Source organism: Phyllostomus hastatus, unplaced genomic scaffold, assembly GCF_019186645.2.
Source record: "Phyllostomus hastatus isolate PE091 unplaced genomic scaffold, TTU_PhHast_1.1 phas_scaffold_55, whole genome shotgun sequence".
NCBI lineage: Eukaryota > Metazoa > Chordata > Mammalia > Chiroptera > Phyllostomidae > Phyllostomus > Phyllostomus hastatus.
This window is the reverse complement of record NW_025334035.1, coordinates 11,675,602-11,692,694: the sequence shown is the minus strand read 5'-3', so window position 1 is coordinate 11,692,694 and position 17,093 is coordinate 11,675,602. Positions and strand designations below refer to the sequence as shown.

Below are 17,093 nucleotides of genomic sequence, written 5' to 3'. Positions count from 1 at the left end.
TCACCAGAGGGAGTGGGTGATGCTGGGTGGGGGAAGCAAAGGAGGAGAAATTGGGACAGCTATTAATAGCATAATTAATAAATATAAATAAAATTTTAAAAATTGAAGGAGAAATAAAGAGTTTCCAAGACAAGTAGAAGCTAAAGGAGTTCATCACCACATTACCAATATTACAAGAAATATTAAAGAGACTTCTTTAAGAACAGGAAAGAAGAGAAACATAGTTGTAAATAAATAGCAGTAAGTATGTACCTATAAATAATCATTTTAAATGTAATTAAATGAAATATTCCAATCAAAAGACATAGGGTAGGTGAATGGATAAGAACACAAGACCCATATATACATATATATGCTGTCTATCAAAGACTCATTTCAGAACAAAATATATACATACAGGCTGAAAGTAAAGAGACTGGGAAAGGTATTTGATGCAAATAGAAAGGAAAAAAGAGAAACAAAACAAAAAAAAAAACCCCTGGGATTGCAATACTTATATCAGGCAAAACAGACTTTAAAGCAAAGCTGTAATAAAAGACAAAAAAGGACACTACATAATGATAAAATAGAATCAATCCAACAAGAGTATATAACCCTTGTAAACATTTATGCACCCAATACAGGAGCCTCTAAATATATAAAGCAAATCTAGATGGACATAAAAGGAGAGATGGAAAGTAATAAAGTCATAGTAGGATACAGACCATCAGTGGATAGATATTCCAGAGAGAAAATCAACAAGGAAATAGGGGCTTTAACTTATATACAAGATCAGAAGGATTTGACATTTTCAGAGCACTGCATCCCAAAACAGCAAAATATAAATTCTTTTCAAGTGCACATGGATCCTTTTCCTGGATAGACCACATGGTAGGCCACAAAACAAGTCTCAATAAATTTAATAATCCCATGACTATATGATCAATTAATATATGACAAAGGAGGCAAGAATATACAATGGGATAAAGACACCCTTTTCTATAAATGGTGTTTGGAAAATTGGACAGATACTTGTAAAAAAATGAACCTAGATCAGGTTCTTATAGCATATACAGGAATAAACTCAAAATAGTTAAAGATTTTAATATATAAGACTTAAAATCCTAAAAATCCTAGAAGAGCCCTGGCTTGTGTGACTCAATGGATTGAGTGCCAGACTACCAACCAAAGGGCTACTACGAACTACTGGTTCAATTCTCAGTCAGTTGCAGGCAAGGTGCCCAGTAGGGGGTGCTCAAGAGGCAACCACATATTGATGTTTCTCTCCCTATCTCCCTCCCTGCCCCCTCTCTAAAAATAAATAAAATCTTTTAAAAATAAAACCTTTAAAAAAGAGTTTATCACAGACCCTCACGTGGTAAGCACTCAATACAACTTACTATGTCTCTAATAATTTGCCTTATGTCTTACTGTATACAATATTAGACACTATTGTAACACAGGTCTGAGATAATTACAAACATGGAAAAGACCGAAAGCCCCATATCTGATGATTACTTTATAAAAAGAAGCAGCTTTTAAGAAGAAAAGGGCCACTCTATTTTAGATACTAGAAGGCTGCTGTTGGACAGCATTTGGAAAGCAGTGAGGGAGGCAGAACTGGCTGGCTCCCCATTGGAACCTTAGGCTAAGGGCAGCTCACCTGGAGTCTAGAAACATGCACATTACTTGCTAAGACTACAAGGGTCAGGGGTGAGACTGGAGGATGTAACAAGTAACCCAGAGGCTCAGCAGCCTGAGGAAACCTCCTCATGCAATTGGGGTTGCTGGCCTCTCAGAGGCCCCTGCCTCCTGGTCCACCCTCTATGTCCACAAGCACCAAATGGTAAGCACAGGGGTATAGAGAGGGGCCGCCACAACATGGGCTGTGGGGTCAGTAACCCTTAAAGTCAATACACTGTTTCAAATTACACACATCATTCTTCCTTCTCAATTGTGAAGTAATTCTCTCAAGTTTAGCAATATGTTACAAAAAGCTCTTATATTTGAAAAAAGAAAAAACAAAGCCTAAAGTAAATACTTTCACAACTTCTTTCCCCAGGAGCTTGTTAGGTTGAAACAGGCAGGTATCTTTACATTCATTTTTACAAATTAACAAATTAAGAGAGAGGAGAAATTAAATCATTTGAAAAGAACAAACCAATTTATCAAGTAGGTAAAACCAACTCCCTGTACTTTTTGAAGACTGTCTAGAGTTCCAGGTTGCCTTCCACTTCACCAGCCTTTCTGCTGCCAGTTCTTTTGAGTCTTGCTTCTCCAGTGCAAAAATTGCACTATCTGACACCCAGCCATGTGATTCCCAATGTTTCTCTTTAAAAAAAGGAAGTCATTCTAAGCACCTCTCATTTAAAAAAAAAACCAACATTCTCTAGAAAGGGGGTGTATGGAATTGCACTACAAATAAACTCAAATGAATTTCCTGGGAGCACCAGTACTCCCTTGGAGATGTGCCAGTTAGAGCAACCAGTCCTTGAACCACCAAAGGCAGATGGCAGCACAAACCAGTCAGTCCTCTCTGGCAGGGAAGAGCCCCTTCACACAACCTTCTAGGACCTTGGGATGCAAGGACAGGCAGGACAGCTCTGAAACAGGCGGGGCTACAGTCTCAGCTAGTCTTACAGCCTTCCCTCGGTCAGACACCAGAACCAGGGAGAAGGCGTGGCCACAGGTCTGGCTCCTAGGGAAACGGACTGAGACGGGGATGTTCACGCATGAAGCTTCTTGAGCAGCACCGAGCAGGTGAGTGCAGGAAGCCAGCCGTCAGAATGAAGGAGGAGTGTGAGGCAGTCACAGCAAGGGAAGCCCTGCCCCTAGGAAGCCCTTCAGAGCGGCTCCAAATTGAAGTGAGGGTTTGGGCCTCTTCGCAGACTCTCAATGGACAGCACTGGATGCAGCTATCCCTGGGGCTAGGAGGCCCTTCTCACAGAGGGCTGGCCCTGGCTGCCTCCAGCTGGCAGCCAGCAGCCATCACCCCCCACAGCTGGGGGAAGGGTGTGCCCGTCCTGAGGGGCTGATGGTGCAGTCCCAACCACAGCAGACAGTACAGAGTATTCCTGTGATGGCAAGTGTCACACCAAACACCCAGGCTCTCTTCCAGGGCAAGGGAACAAAAACAGGGCTGTGCCAGTCTGACCACTAGATGATCTACAAGGGCAGAAAACAGTAAAAAGAAATCAAGAATCCTACCTAGCCATCTTCAATAATGTGTCCTCCTCTGACAGGACTGAGACTCTCTGCAATCCTCAGCAAATGTGAAATGCATCAGCAGAACATCCCAGTTATACATATTTTTATTGCTTCAGGAGATACCAGAGGGGCAGAAGAAGACCTCAGGCAGGAGAAGCTGCTCTTAGGCATGAAGGCACTTTTGACCTTAAGACTTATCTATCTATGAAAGAGCGGTGACCCCAGGTCCATGCGGAGCAGTGCACCCCCTCTTAGGAATTACATGGAAGCCCAGGGAGTTCCACTGGCAAGACCAGCCTTCTCAAACACTGGTTCTCTTGATCTCAAACCCTCGGGTTAGTTCCCACCCCTCTCCCTCTTCACATGGTTTCAGAGCACAGCCCTACCAGACAGGTGATCCAACACCCTTGCAGCACGTGATGGCTGTGTGTTCAGGGCCACATGACTGTCACATCTGACCTGAAAAAGGAAGGGTGAGCATTCTGGTTTTATGACTGAATCTTCTGAAGCTTCACCTCCAGTTGCATAGTAGACTTTGGGCTCTGCACAACAAGGCCGAGCCTCGGACATATTTCTTGAGGCGACTGCCCACCTTGAAGGTTTCCAGGTGAAGAGCCTGCAGGCCTCTCCCTAAGCTGACTCAACGGGCCTTCTCCTGACTTCCCTGTGAGAGCAGGCACACAGGCTCCGTTTACCCAAGTTCCTTCCCTGCCCTCTTCCAAGCATGAAGCCCCAGAGCTCTGTTTCACCAAGAGCTGATATATGTCAGCCAAATACACTGGAGGGAATGGGGAAACTGTCTGAACCGAAGATAACTGAAATGTCCACGTTTTCAGCTTAAACAACTCCATCTTAACCAACTTTCCCAACAGTACCCACGATTCATGGGGAAGTGATCCCAAAGTTCCCCTTAACTCTACCGAAGACATTCGCCCACCCTGCTGGGCTCCTCTGAGGTGCCAAGGATGGGCAAGTGGCTTTCACACAAGTAGTCGAGATGATCTAGACTTGAAGGCCTGTTGAGTCCATGAGACATGACCCCAAAGAACTGAGGGCTTCTCTATAGAAGTGACAACATAGTTGAGACCTAAAACTTAAGGCAGAACCAGGCCAGTGAAGAATGGGGGTCAAGGAGGCAAAGAGCGAGGTAAGAGTGCTTCTGGGAGAAGAGAGCCCCCACCTTCTTCATGTGATGAGTCAGGGCAAGAACACGGTCTGGCTGGGCCTAGGCGGGGAGGGCGGTGGTGGGACTTCATGCGTGGTGGGGAGTGTTTGGGGCACAAGGAAACTACTGTGGGCATCACACATTTCAGAGATCTCTGTGAACACTTTATGGAGAATGAACAGGACTCAGAAAGAGTGAACGTGTGGAAGGAGTCCTGTTGGATGCTGTAGCAAATGGTGCACTATCTTACCCCAAAACCATTCTTTCTTTTTTCTTACAAAGAATCCCAATTTTGTACAGGAGTTAGGATATGACTGTGATTTCAAGGAGAGGGCTGGGGGAGGGTGTGCAACCCAGTTCTGACCATATCATATAAAGGGAGTTGCTGAGAGGGCTACTGGGGAAAAATGTTCACTGAGGTGTCTATGGACCTGCCAAGTCTCCTGCTGCCTGGACTGTAGGACCAGATGCTGAAGCCATGCTCCCTGAACCCTGGCAGGAAGGCTGAGAGAATCACAGAGCTGCCAGCCTAGAGTCTTGACATTACACAGCTCCCGGGTCATAGCTACCACCTGCCTACCTCCTAGAATTTTGGTTATGAGGGCAAAGAGTCCATCTGTTTGCTTATGCCACCGACATGAGGGGGCTCCTGTTTCTTACCGTCCAAAGCATTGCCTGGGAATCCTCATGGGCTACCTGTTATTTAAGCCAGGTTCCAAGATCTCATCCTTCCAGGAGTCCTGTTCTGCAGTCATGGTGACAAGCTCATCTACTTACCACATCCTTCTCTCAAATTCTGGTTTTGTCATTTGCGGCCAGGGGCTACCCTAGTTTGGCCTGGTGACCAACATGGGTCACACAGTGATCATTTTACCTCCAGTTTTCCCTGGTCACTCACACCAAGTATTTCTTTATAAGCTCCTTACTACTATGGAAGAAACGTCTGAGTCTCTGATGAAAGAACTACATTTCTAAGGCTATACCACCTACAAGCTTTCAGTCTCAGGGTTGGGGGACAATCAGTATTTCTTTTAGGATTCAAGTCTTATAAAAATTCTCTAACTTGAAATCAAGATCCCAAATCACTAAAAATTGAAAGTCAAAAAATATAAACCTGAGTTGCATTATAACCTGGAAAACAATAATCCCATGCAGCCACAGGCTGCTTGCTGGCTAGGGCAGGTGCGGGTGTGGCTTACAGGAGGTTTCGACCACAGGATGCTGTGGAACTAGACCTTTCCTCAAAGTTGTACAAAGGTGTGTTATATAGTCATACATTCAGCTGCCAGCCAAATGTACATGGAGGGTATGAGAGAGGCTGAAAAGCATGGAGATGTTAGCAAAGAGATGCGGACAAAGCAATGAGAGGAAGAAAAAGCTACAAAACATTCCCACAATTATTGTAAATGTCCTACAGGTTTTGTATGAGGATCAGATCCACCCATAACCAAAAAATAAATAAATAAAGTACATTTTAAAGTTTTTCAGAGGTTCTTCTAACAACATGAGTCATTAAAGTAACTTACTAAACTGAAATAGAAGAACTAAATCTATTAGACTATGGGATGGTTTGTTAATATTCACCTCCAGCCAAGAATTAGAGTGGGTAAATGCAGAACTGAAGGGTGAAAGTTGTTCATCACCGCGTGATTTGCTTTGGTGATTAACAGGACAATCACTGATATCTGCTTAAGGTGGTTGTATCTGAAAGTTTTATGCAAACATGTCAAGTAAAGCAATTGAGAACTGAATCAGATCGACACCAGGAATGCAAAGATGACTTAATAGTACATTACATTAGAAAACCTGTTATTGTAATTCACACCTCATTAACAAATTAAAGGAGAAAGAACATTTTGACTACATAAAACTATAACATTATAGTTTATGTCCAAGATCTACAGCAGGGTGTTCAACTCATTTTCACTGGGGGCCACATCAGCCTTGCAGTTGCCTTCAAAGGGCCAAATGTAATTTCAACTCCTTAAGAGTTAAGGAGTAGTTACATTTATACAGTCCTAAAATTATTTTGGTCCTTTGAAGGCAACCACGAGGCTGATGTGGCTCCCAGTGAAAATGAGTTTGACACTCCCATCTACAGTATAGATCTTACAAATACGTAAGATCTATAGTAGACGTAGAAAAATTCAGTCTCCATCATTTAAAAAAAAAGCAGTAAGTAGTAAGGACCTTCTTAGCTAACACTTGCAATACCTCAATAAATGGTATACAGCAGATGCCCACAAAAAGGTGAACACACTCTAAATAAGGATCCCTCCACCATTACACTTGTATTCAACACTGTACAATGGACAGGGGCCTGCCCACGGCCATGGAATAAACCATGAGCCAAGTCAGGTGGACCCAGGCTTTGTACCTCTTGGCCCAGCACTTTATATCCTTCATTACAGTTTTGTGCTACAAGTGTTCCTGTTTCCTTTGGACATGAGTCTCTTGTGCCTTATATTTGAATTCATGGTTGCTGATGGATTAGTTGATGTGGTTGCTGCAGTGGGGCTAAAATAAGCTGTTAGTCTGCCTAGGAAGTCTGGGTTTTACTTTTTCTGTGGTAATAGAAAAGGAAAGATTAGTACAAGTTACAACTTCATTGCAGTTACAGAGTAATGTTCCTGTACTCACAAGACAGCACAGAGCGCAGGCCTAGGACCTTGATATGTGCAATAGAAACTTCATGACATCACACCGCACACCTTTGACCTCAGACTCTGAAAACACTGACCAGAGACTTGTCTGCTTTATTGTCTCACACGTGATCATCCTAATCAGCAAGCAATACATGAAGATATGGAATGTATGCATACTATAATTAACAACTTGATTTAAAACATGTTGTACCTTGTACAGAGAATGCAAAGGCTTTTCCTTTTTCTCCAAATTTGACTTAGTTTATCCCCCCAAATTCTAGATTTTATTATCTTACTTTAGCCAAAGCTGTAATAAAGAGCAAACTCATACATTTAAATGCTTTTGTTATTAACTGAGAAAGGACAAACTTAAGTACACAAAGAATTTTACTCAAGAAACCAGAAGAAACCAAGGAAATGTACAAAAAGCAGGATGAAAGAATTGATAAAGATAAATTAGAAACAAATTAATCAGAAACAGATGCACAATGGAATTAATAAGCTACTCCAACTGGGCTTTGTATTCATAAAACATGGAGTGACATACTCCACTTCTGAATAGGAAGATTAAATATTGTACATCGATACCAGTGTGTATGCATGCCCAAATGCCTGGGCAAATGCCTGAAAAGACATACAACTAAATATTAGCAGAATTTTCCTCTAAGTGGTTAGATTAAAGGTAATATTTTCATCTTTATACTTTTCTGTATTTCTGAAACCTTCTGTAATTAACATGTAATTTCATGATCAAAAAGAATCAGCCATTGTTTTAAGATGCCAAATTATTTCTCATTGACACATATATTTTATGTAAAACCAATCTAAATACCAAAAAATAGATGAAGGACTGAAGGAGGACTTCAAAAAGGCCACCTGGGAGATTCAACATTTTGCAACAGAATAATGGAAGGGAGACTTATTCCACAGATGTTACAACTTAATGTGAAGCTACAATTACCAACAGTAGTTCAAATGGGCATTTGGCTAGTACCTTTAATGGAACTGCTTCCGAACTTTCCATAAAATGCTGTGAGTTGCAGACACTGACAATGATAAAACTCCCAACACTACCCAGCTACTCAGATCATTAGACAGCCCAATGTCAGAGTCAGGTTGCAGCTAACTAATCTTAAGATGAGGAAGCAGTAGAGAAAAATCCCCCTGGAAGTTCAAGACATAATTTGTTCCTTGAAACAGTCTCAAACCCTGAAATAGCTTGGGGGATGTTTTCACTCTAACTCACCAAGGAACCCTAAATCACAAGGAACCCTAGATCAGGGCACATGCCTGGGTTGCCGGCCAGGTCCCCAGTGGGGAGCATGCAAGAGGCAACCACACACTGATGTTTCTTTCCCTCTATTTCTCCCTCCATTCCCCTCTGTCTTTATTTAAAAATAAATAAATATTTTAAAAAATAAAATAAAATGGGCCCTGGCTGGCATAGCTCGGTGGATTGAGCGCGGGCTGCGAACCAAAGTATCACAGGTTCGGTTTCCAGCCAGGGCACATGCCAGGGTTGCAGGCCACGACCCCCAGCAACCACACATTCATGTTTCTCTTTCCCTCTTTCTCCCTCCCTTCCCTCTCTAAAAAATAAATAAAGAAATCTTAAAAAAAGAACCCTCAGCTTTCCTTTAAAAATAAAATAAAATAAAATAAAATAAAATAAAATAAAATAAAATGAAAGAAGTGATCATTTCACTTGATCTTGGGTTGGGGGAAGATCTTTTCAAGCAAAAAAGGTGAGGAAAAAAAGAGGGCATGCAGACTGGGTTTGAATGATCCAACAACTTAACGTCAGCTGTTGGCAAGGGTTCAGGGCAACAAGCACTGTCATGATCTGCTGGCGGGAACAAAGTGGGATAATATTTCTGTAGGGTGATGTGGCTAAATGTATCCAAAGTCTTTAAAAAGGTCATACTCTGATACAACAAGTCAATGTCTAGGAATTTTCCCTAAGGAAATAATGAGCAATATAAAAATGTATTTACAATACCAAAAGACTGGAAAAGAACACAAACATTCAACAATAGGCACCTATCTGGTCTTTAAAATCATGTTCTGAAGAATAATAATGAGAATATTCTCAGAAATGAATTCTTAGAATGAGTCTAATTTTTTTTTAATTTATGGGAATCACAAATATATATATATATATATATAAAAGAAAACACCAAAATAGTGGTTATATTGTTCCTTGGTGGGGAACTTTGGGGTGATTTTAATTTCCTGTTACCAGCAGCACAAAGCATGCTAACTGATAGATCTGAATTAACTCTCACTCATTCTTCAAGACTCACTTTACTGTCACTTCTTTCAGGAAGTCCTCCTGCACTACCCTCCTTTATCCCACGTACTTGAGGTGTTCCTCCTAGGTGCACTATTCTCTCCTCCATGACATCTGTTGTCCCTGTCTTGCATTCCCTGATTTGATTCACTAGATCCCCACTACACTTTAAATTGCCTGTAGTCAGAAAATGGGGGTGTTTCATTTTTGTGTCTCCAATCTGTCTGGAATCTAACAAATCTTCAAGCTAGAATGCTGGGTTCATGAATAAAATTGACTAAGTGAAAGATTCTCTGTGCTCTGTGAATTTAAAGATCAAAAAGGAGGGAAATGTTAACAAGGATGAGCAAATACTGATAAAGAGGTATCTCCTTACCTTGGCTAACAGGCTTGACACATGTTTAATTTCACCATGTGCCTTTAGTAATTCTTGTCTGAGCTCAGTACAAGACAGTTCCAGCTGATCTTTCTCAGCTCGAGCTACTTTCAACATTTCTTGAATTGCACAGCCCTCTACCATCTGCCCCACAGGACTGGTCTCTATGGCTTTTTGCTTCTCATTCTCCAGATAAGACTTCAAAGACCCATTTTCAATCTTCAGCCCTTCCAAGGTAACTTTACACTCTTCCAGAGTTTTGGCCACCACACTGCTATTATGCCGTTCCAGTTCTAGAAACCCATTCAGTTTCTCATTTTCTTCCTTAAGGTGTTGAATCGTTTCTAAAGCTCCTTGGTTTTCCTCTTCAGCCTTCCGTAAGCTGCAGGTCAGCTGCTGCTGAATGTTGAGCAGCTTCTCTCTTTCAAAGTGACCCTGTTCAAGAATCTCTGAGCACTTCTGCTCGAGTTCCAGGAGTTTTCCTTCCTGAGCACTGGGCTCTTCATTCTTGACTCGTTCTTGTAAGAGATTTATCAGCTTCTCGTTCTCTTGACTTAGCTGTTCTGCCCTCTCTCGATGCTGATGAAAGGAAGTTTCCAAAATTGTCTTCTCGTCCACCAGTTTCTCATTTTCTGCTGTCAATTCCTGCACCATTTGTTGCTGATCCGATAATTCTTGTAAAGTAGCCTGTAGTTCTTCTGCTGTGCTATGGTGATTTTCTTCCATCTTCTGTATCTTCTCCGTGAGGGAAGCCAGGGACAGTTCGCTCACATTGTTAGGGGAACTCCCAGTGGTAGAACACTTTGAACTTCTAAAGGGGTTGCTCGGGGAAGACAGGGGCCTCGAGGGGGTGTCTGCTGTGATGTGCTCAAAATCGGAGGCATCTGGTGACAAGGAAGCTTTGGTAACGTCACTACTTGAAGAACCTGACGTCCGTAATACATCTTGGGGTATGGTTTTTTTATACTCATCGATTTCACCTGACACCTGATTTCCAGTTGGGCTTCCAAAGCTCGAATCCTGGGTTATGGAGGTTGGACAGCTGCCATCACCAGCGTGACTTGCTTCTCCTTCTGAATTTGGAGACTGCTCAAGGTAACTCAGTTTCTGCTTCAGGACCCGGTTTTCTTCCTCTAGATCAGCAAGCTCTTTCTGAAAGGTCTTGTTCTTCTCCTCAAGAGCTCTTATCAAAGGTTCTGTGTCACTTGGTAAGACTGATGTTCCATCTACCCTTGGATCCAAAGAGTCAGTTTCTTCGTTGTTCAGAGTCCTTTTCTCCTTGTATTTCTTTAATTCACTTCGAAGCTGGTTGATTTCACTGTCTTTTGCTTTGGCCTCTGCCAAGAGTTCCCGAACTTGGGACTCAAGCACGGCCCGTTCTCCACCTTCACTCTCTTGTCTGAGTCTTATGGAAGTGTTCCTCAGGGGCTTAGTGGGGGTGGGCGTGCTGGAAGAAGATAGACTGGACACCGATTTCTTTGTGTTGGAGGGAACACGTGGCACAGTTCTCTCTCTTGAGATAGTTCCCGAAAGTTCTCGAGGAGCTGGAATACCCGTCCGTTTGGTTGTCACAGCCCCTAAAGACATAAGTAGAAGCCAATGAAACAAAGCAAGCACTTTCATAAATGGAACCCAAAGGACTTCAACTAGCATCACATGGCAACCAGCAAGGCTGTAGCCCTTCATTTATTTCCCCTGCTCTAGATAACTACCTGGTTCTAACTGAGGTTTCTCTACCTCCTCCTGCAGCCCCGATTTCTAGCCTGAATCACTTAGCATAATTCCATCTGAGCCACAGTTGGTGGTTCCTCAACTTAGGTCAATGAAACACCAGGAAAGGTGTTCTGGGTGAGCTTCTAAAAGATGACCAGACATGGTGAGAAAACATTTATGTCTGAGAATGGCTGGCAACCACCTGGTCATCACAAGAAGGTGAGAAGCAGAGAACAGAAAGAAGAAAACCCAATTCTTACTAGCATTGTGGATTTGCTAAATCAATCCACCTTCAGTCTTGGCCTATTGCTGGCCTTCCAATGATACAACCCAATAAAGACCCTTCCTTTCCTAGAACTCACCTTGAACTGGGTTTTCTGTCACCTACAACTTAAAACATCTGAACTGATAATCTTGACAACTAAACAACAGGCTTTTGAGAAAATCCGATATCCTATGAATTTCTGAAAAACACTTAAAAAATCATCATTAACATATTTTGACTGAGCACGAATCTAATTAAGGAATCAGAATAATCCTCTGGAGAGACTGATCTGATCCAATGGCCTACTGTTTTTCACATATGTGGAAGCAGTGTCCTCATGTGTATCCATAGATAAACAAGAACAAATGGGATAAGGGCATATTATATATTATCTATGGTACAGCTTTAAATGTTAAAGGGATTTATATAATATGGAAATGAGATGGAATTCAGAATACTTATAATGGGAAATGTAAGAAATTATCTTTTAAAAATATTTTATTTATTTATTTATTTTTTTAGAGAGAGGGGAAGGAAAGGAAAAAGAAAAGGACAGAAACATCAATGTGCAGTTGCCTCTTGTGTGCCCCCCACTGGGGACCTGGCCCATAACCCAGGCACATGCCCTGACTGGGAATTGAACTAGAGACCCTTTGGTTGGCAGGCCGGAGCTCAATCACTGAGCGCCAGGGAGGAATTATCTTTTATTTTCATCTATAGCACTATACTATAATAATTTCAAAACTTTAATCTATACCATATCTTATACTTTTGTCTATTATCACAGACAATGTTGAAAACAATTGTAGGGATGAAAACCCAGACATCACTCTTGTGTGAGCTAGAAATAAAACCCACCAGAGGGGTTCAAATGTTAATGGAAACCAGGGCCTGTTTTACACACTCAAAGACCATTTCATGAATCAAGGCTGCTACAAACTACACAGGTATGCTCCTTGGGTGGGAGGTCACTGACCCTAGGCCTCTGCAGTTCAGGAAAAGCTGGGGCAGGGGCTGCAGCCACAGACTAGCAGCAGCTCCAGGCTACCAAGGCAGAAGAAGAGTCCACCACTGCATAGCAGCTCTAAGCCCGCCACCCACACTGCTGCGCAGTCAGAAGCAACTGCTTATCCAAGCATCTTGGAATCTGATGTGATATCAGCATCTGTTGCTCAGTCTCTGACAGTTCAGTGCTTTTAAAATGTCGACATAATAAAGGTGAAACTGTCATATTAATATACAGGAGAACTATGGTTTTATAGTAACTTGTCAAGTTAAATTACTGAGAAGGTAAGAGTACCACAAAACACACTGAATGCTTTCAGGTGCCCAGATGCTTTATGTGTATCATACTAGATATGCAATGAAAAAGGATTTATTTAATTATTCTTGTTAAATGAAGATTAAAATCACTAACTAATAAAATGTTTTAGTCACACCAGTTCTGTATGGTGAAGTAATCTTGGCCAGGCCTGTAATGAAAACTGGAAGTAATCAAAGTTTCCCCATAACTGTATATAGCCAGACCAGGCAATGCTGAGAGCCCAGGACCAATTATCACACAGGTATTTGCCATTCCTAATAATGCTACCAAAATTAAGGCTCCTTTTCAATTATTTGATGGCTTTGAAGATGAAAAGAGCTAAAATATGAGTAGATCAACTCAGTCATCATTTCTATCTACAGTTTAACCCCTTCCTTTCGCTGCCAGAATCTTAGTTTGTTCTCCACTTAGGTGTTATTTAAGCCTTATTTAAACCCCTAGGAATTTTTTTTTACAACAAACAAAATTTCATTTATTAAATACACCTAGTTGTGGATTATAAAACACATAATACAGTTGTATTTTTTACTATCAATACATCTGTTCCTTTTTCTGTTCTTGCTATTTCATCATCACTTAGAGTCCTCAGTATAATTGTTTTTGATTGCCTAAAAGGTTCTTCCCATCTCTGTACACAAAACTTCAGAAATTGCAACTAGCAGAGATGAGGTTTACAGAGTTGTTAAAATTCATCACCAGACCAAGTTAGGTAGGGGTGGTGCTCGGCTGCTCCCCAGTTTTGTGCCTGTGTGTTGCAGGCACTGCTGGGTAGGAGTCAAGTGGTGGCACTGCTACAGCTTGTGATGTAATCAATCAGTATTTCTACCCTTAGTTTCTTTCAAGTACTGTGGGTTCAACAGCCTCACTATTGAACAATATATCCTGTCACCCCTAAACTGGGCATGCTACCTAGCACAATACAAGGGGGACTCCCCAAAACAGAATTTAACTATAAAAATTGGGTACTTATTCATCACCTTCAAAATACTCTCCATTTCCTGCAGAGAGCTGCCTGAACTTGGAGCTCCAGTTCACCCCTTTCCAGCTGTGCCATGCAGAGTGAGTGCAGGCGTGAAACAATAGGGAGTGTTTGCACCTGTGGGGGAGGGGCGGCAGCCAACCAACGGCAAACCTGCCAGTGGACCCTCAGATTCTAGTTTCATTTTTCCAGAGCTCCATGCATTGAAGGTGTGCGTGAACCAGACTTGGCTGACAGCCTACCATTTTGTTACCACCAAACTAGATAATCGGTGAGTTAATCGAGTACCTACTTTCTAGACATCTTGAATTCTCAGGTTCTGAGGTTCTGGTGTTCTAGATTTGCACGTTCCAAGAAACAGAAATGCTATTTTCTAGAGTTGCAAGCTCTGAAATCCAAAGATCTGAATGTTCTACAGTTTAATAATTCTGAGTTTCTGTCATGATAAAGTTCTAGTATTGTCACATTTTAAAGAGCCACAATACAGAATATCCAGAATACTGAGGTTCTAGAAGACACAAGTATGAGAGTTCCATTCTAGAGCTCTGAGTTTCATCCTGGAACACTAGTGGTCTGGCACAGGTGTTGGCAAACTTTCTCTGTAAAGGCCCAGATGGTAAATTTTAGGCTTTTCAGGGTCAGTAAAAAGAAAAAAGAAAAAGAAAAAAAATACTCTCCATTTGATGCAATACATCTATTGAGATGCTTTTTCCACTGCTCAAAAGTTTCTGAACTCATCAATTTTTATGCCTTTTAGTGCTTCTGCCATTTTTTTATTTCACCTCTTCCACATCAGCAAATCGTTTCCCTCTGAGGTCTTTTTTCATCAGGGGGGAAAAAAGTCGCTCAGGGTGAGATTGGATGAATACAGAGGGTGGGGCATAGGGGTCATGCTGTGTCCTGTTGTAAACTGCTGAACACTCAGTGCAGTGTGGGCAGGTGCACTTGTAAATCACCCATCATGAAATGGGCAAGTGCGCTGAAAGAGTCTTAAAAAAAATCACTAAAGTCAAATGCAGCCTCTCACAACACCACCACTGACACAGATGGGTTCCTAAAAGACTCACCTAGCAGGGAGAGGCCAGTACAACAAGGGACTCCCCCTCCAGAAGATACTTTTGCATTTTTTTTAGTCTCCCCTTGTATACTATGGCAAGAATGACAACAGAGTGGTAGAAAGTCTGGGGCCAATGGCATAGAGACTGGCTCAGCTGGCACCCTTACTTTTTCTGTCTCCTTCTCATCCTGATACTAGATCAATACTATTCCTAGTAAGGCTGGTTGTCTGATTGCAAGAAGTGAAAATAAAAGCAAGTACCACCTAATATGATAATTTATTTTTAAAAACTCATGATTGGTATGTTACAATCATGAAAAATTATATTGTGGCCAAATGAAAAATTATATTGTGGTTGATCACAGGTGCATCAAACCACATAGTCATAGAAACACATCATAGGAAGGAACATATAAATTGAGAACCAGTGAGCATTAAGTAGGTTGGACTTTGAGTAATTTTCCTATTTCTTTTCTATCTGTTTTTGAAATCAATTTAAAAACAAAACAAAACTGGAACTTCCAGCTAAGATGGAGGCAGAGGTACATACACATTGCCTCCTTGCACAACCAAAAGGACAACAACAAATTTAAAAACAAAAAATAACCAGAACTGCCAGAAAATCAAACTGTGTGGAAGTCTGAACACCAAGGAGTTAAGAAACATTCATCCAAACTAGTAGGACGGGTGGAGATGGGCAGCTGGGTAGAGAGACTTTGAGGCAAGGCAGCAGCTGGCAGACTGGGAGGTCCCACATTTGTATGCAGATAAACCAGGAGGAACAACTGGGGAGCGGGACAGACCGCACAACCCAGGGTTCCAGTGCAGGGAAATAAAGCCTCAAAACCTCTGCCTGAAAAAAATCTGTGGGGGTTGAGGCAGCGGGAGAAACTCCTAGCCTCACAGGAGAGTTCACTGGAGAGACCCACAGGATCCTAGAATGTACACAAATCCACTCACCCAGGAATTAGCACCAGAAAGGCCCAACCTGCTTGTGGGCAATGGAGGAAGTGACTAAAAGCCAGCCAAGAGCCAAGCAAACAGCAGTGTTTCCTCTCAGACTCCTCGCCCACATACAGCGCTACAACACAGCTAAGTGGGTTTCCCTGACCTAGAGAATACCTAAGGCCCTGCCCCTTGCTATGTACTGGGTGCACTGGGACAAAAAAAATAAAAATAAATATGGCCCTAATAAAAGAACAGGTCAAAGCTCCAAAAGTAGAACTAAGCAATGAAGAGATATCCAACCTATCAGATACAGGGTTCAAAACAATGATCATCAGAATGCTCACAGAAATGGTTTAGTATGGTCGCAAAAAAAAGAGGAAGTGAAGACTATGCAAAATGAAATAAAGGAAAATGTACAGGGAACCAACAGTGACGGGAAGGAAACTGGGACTCAAATCAATGATTTGGACCAGAAAAAAAACAAACAAACATTCAACTAGAACAGAATGAAGAAATAAGAATTCAAAAAAAATGAAGAGAGGTTTACGAACCTCGGGGACAACTTTAAATGTTCCAACATCTGAATCATAGGTGAGCCAGAAGGAAAAGAGGAAGACCAAGAAATTAAAAACTTATTTGAACAAATAATGAAGAACTTCCCCAATCTGGTGAAGGAAATAGACTTCCAGGAAGTCCAGGAAGCTCAGAGAGTCCTATAGAAGTTGGACCCAAGGAGGATAACACCAAGGCACATCATCATTAAGTTACCCAAGATTAAAGATAAGGAGAGAATCTTAAAAGCAGCAAGAGAAAAGGAGAGAGTTACCTACAAAGGAATTCCCATAAGACTAGCAGCTGATTTCTCAAAAGAGACCTTGAGGGTAAGAAGGGGCTGGAAAGAAGTATTTGAAGTCATGAAAGGCAGGGACCTACTTCCAAGATTACTCTATCCAGCCAAGCTTTCATTTAGAATGATAGGGCAGATAAAGTGCTTCTTAGATAAGGTCAAGTTAAAGGAGTTCATCATCACCAAGCCCTTATTATATGAAATGTTAAAGGGACTTACCTAAGAAAAAGAAGATAAAAAAAATAGGAACAGTAAAATGACAACAAACTTACAACTACCAACAACTGAGACTAAAAAA

At 41.7% G+C, this 17,093-nt stretch overlaps 1 protein-coding gene across 6 annotated transcripts in view; it reads right to left on the bottom strand.

The window, feature by feature from the left end:
- SPECC1 (sperm antigen with calponin homology and coiled-coil domains 1) overlaps nucleotides 1-17,093 on the bottom strand; it is a 336,370-nt gene that overhangs the window by 111,429 nt on the left and 207,848 nt on the right. For all 6 annotated transcript variants that reach the window (XM_045824061.1, XM_045824063.1, XM_045824060.1 and 3 more), the window contains one exon: nucleotides 9,663-11,239. In XM_045824061.1, coding sequence (XP_045680017.1) covers nucleotides 9,663-11,239 — 1,577 coding nt within the window. The remainder of the gene's footprint in view (nucleotides 1-9,662; nucleotides 11,240-17,093) is intronic.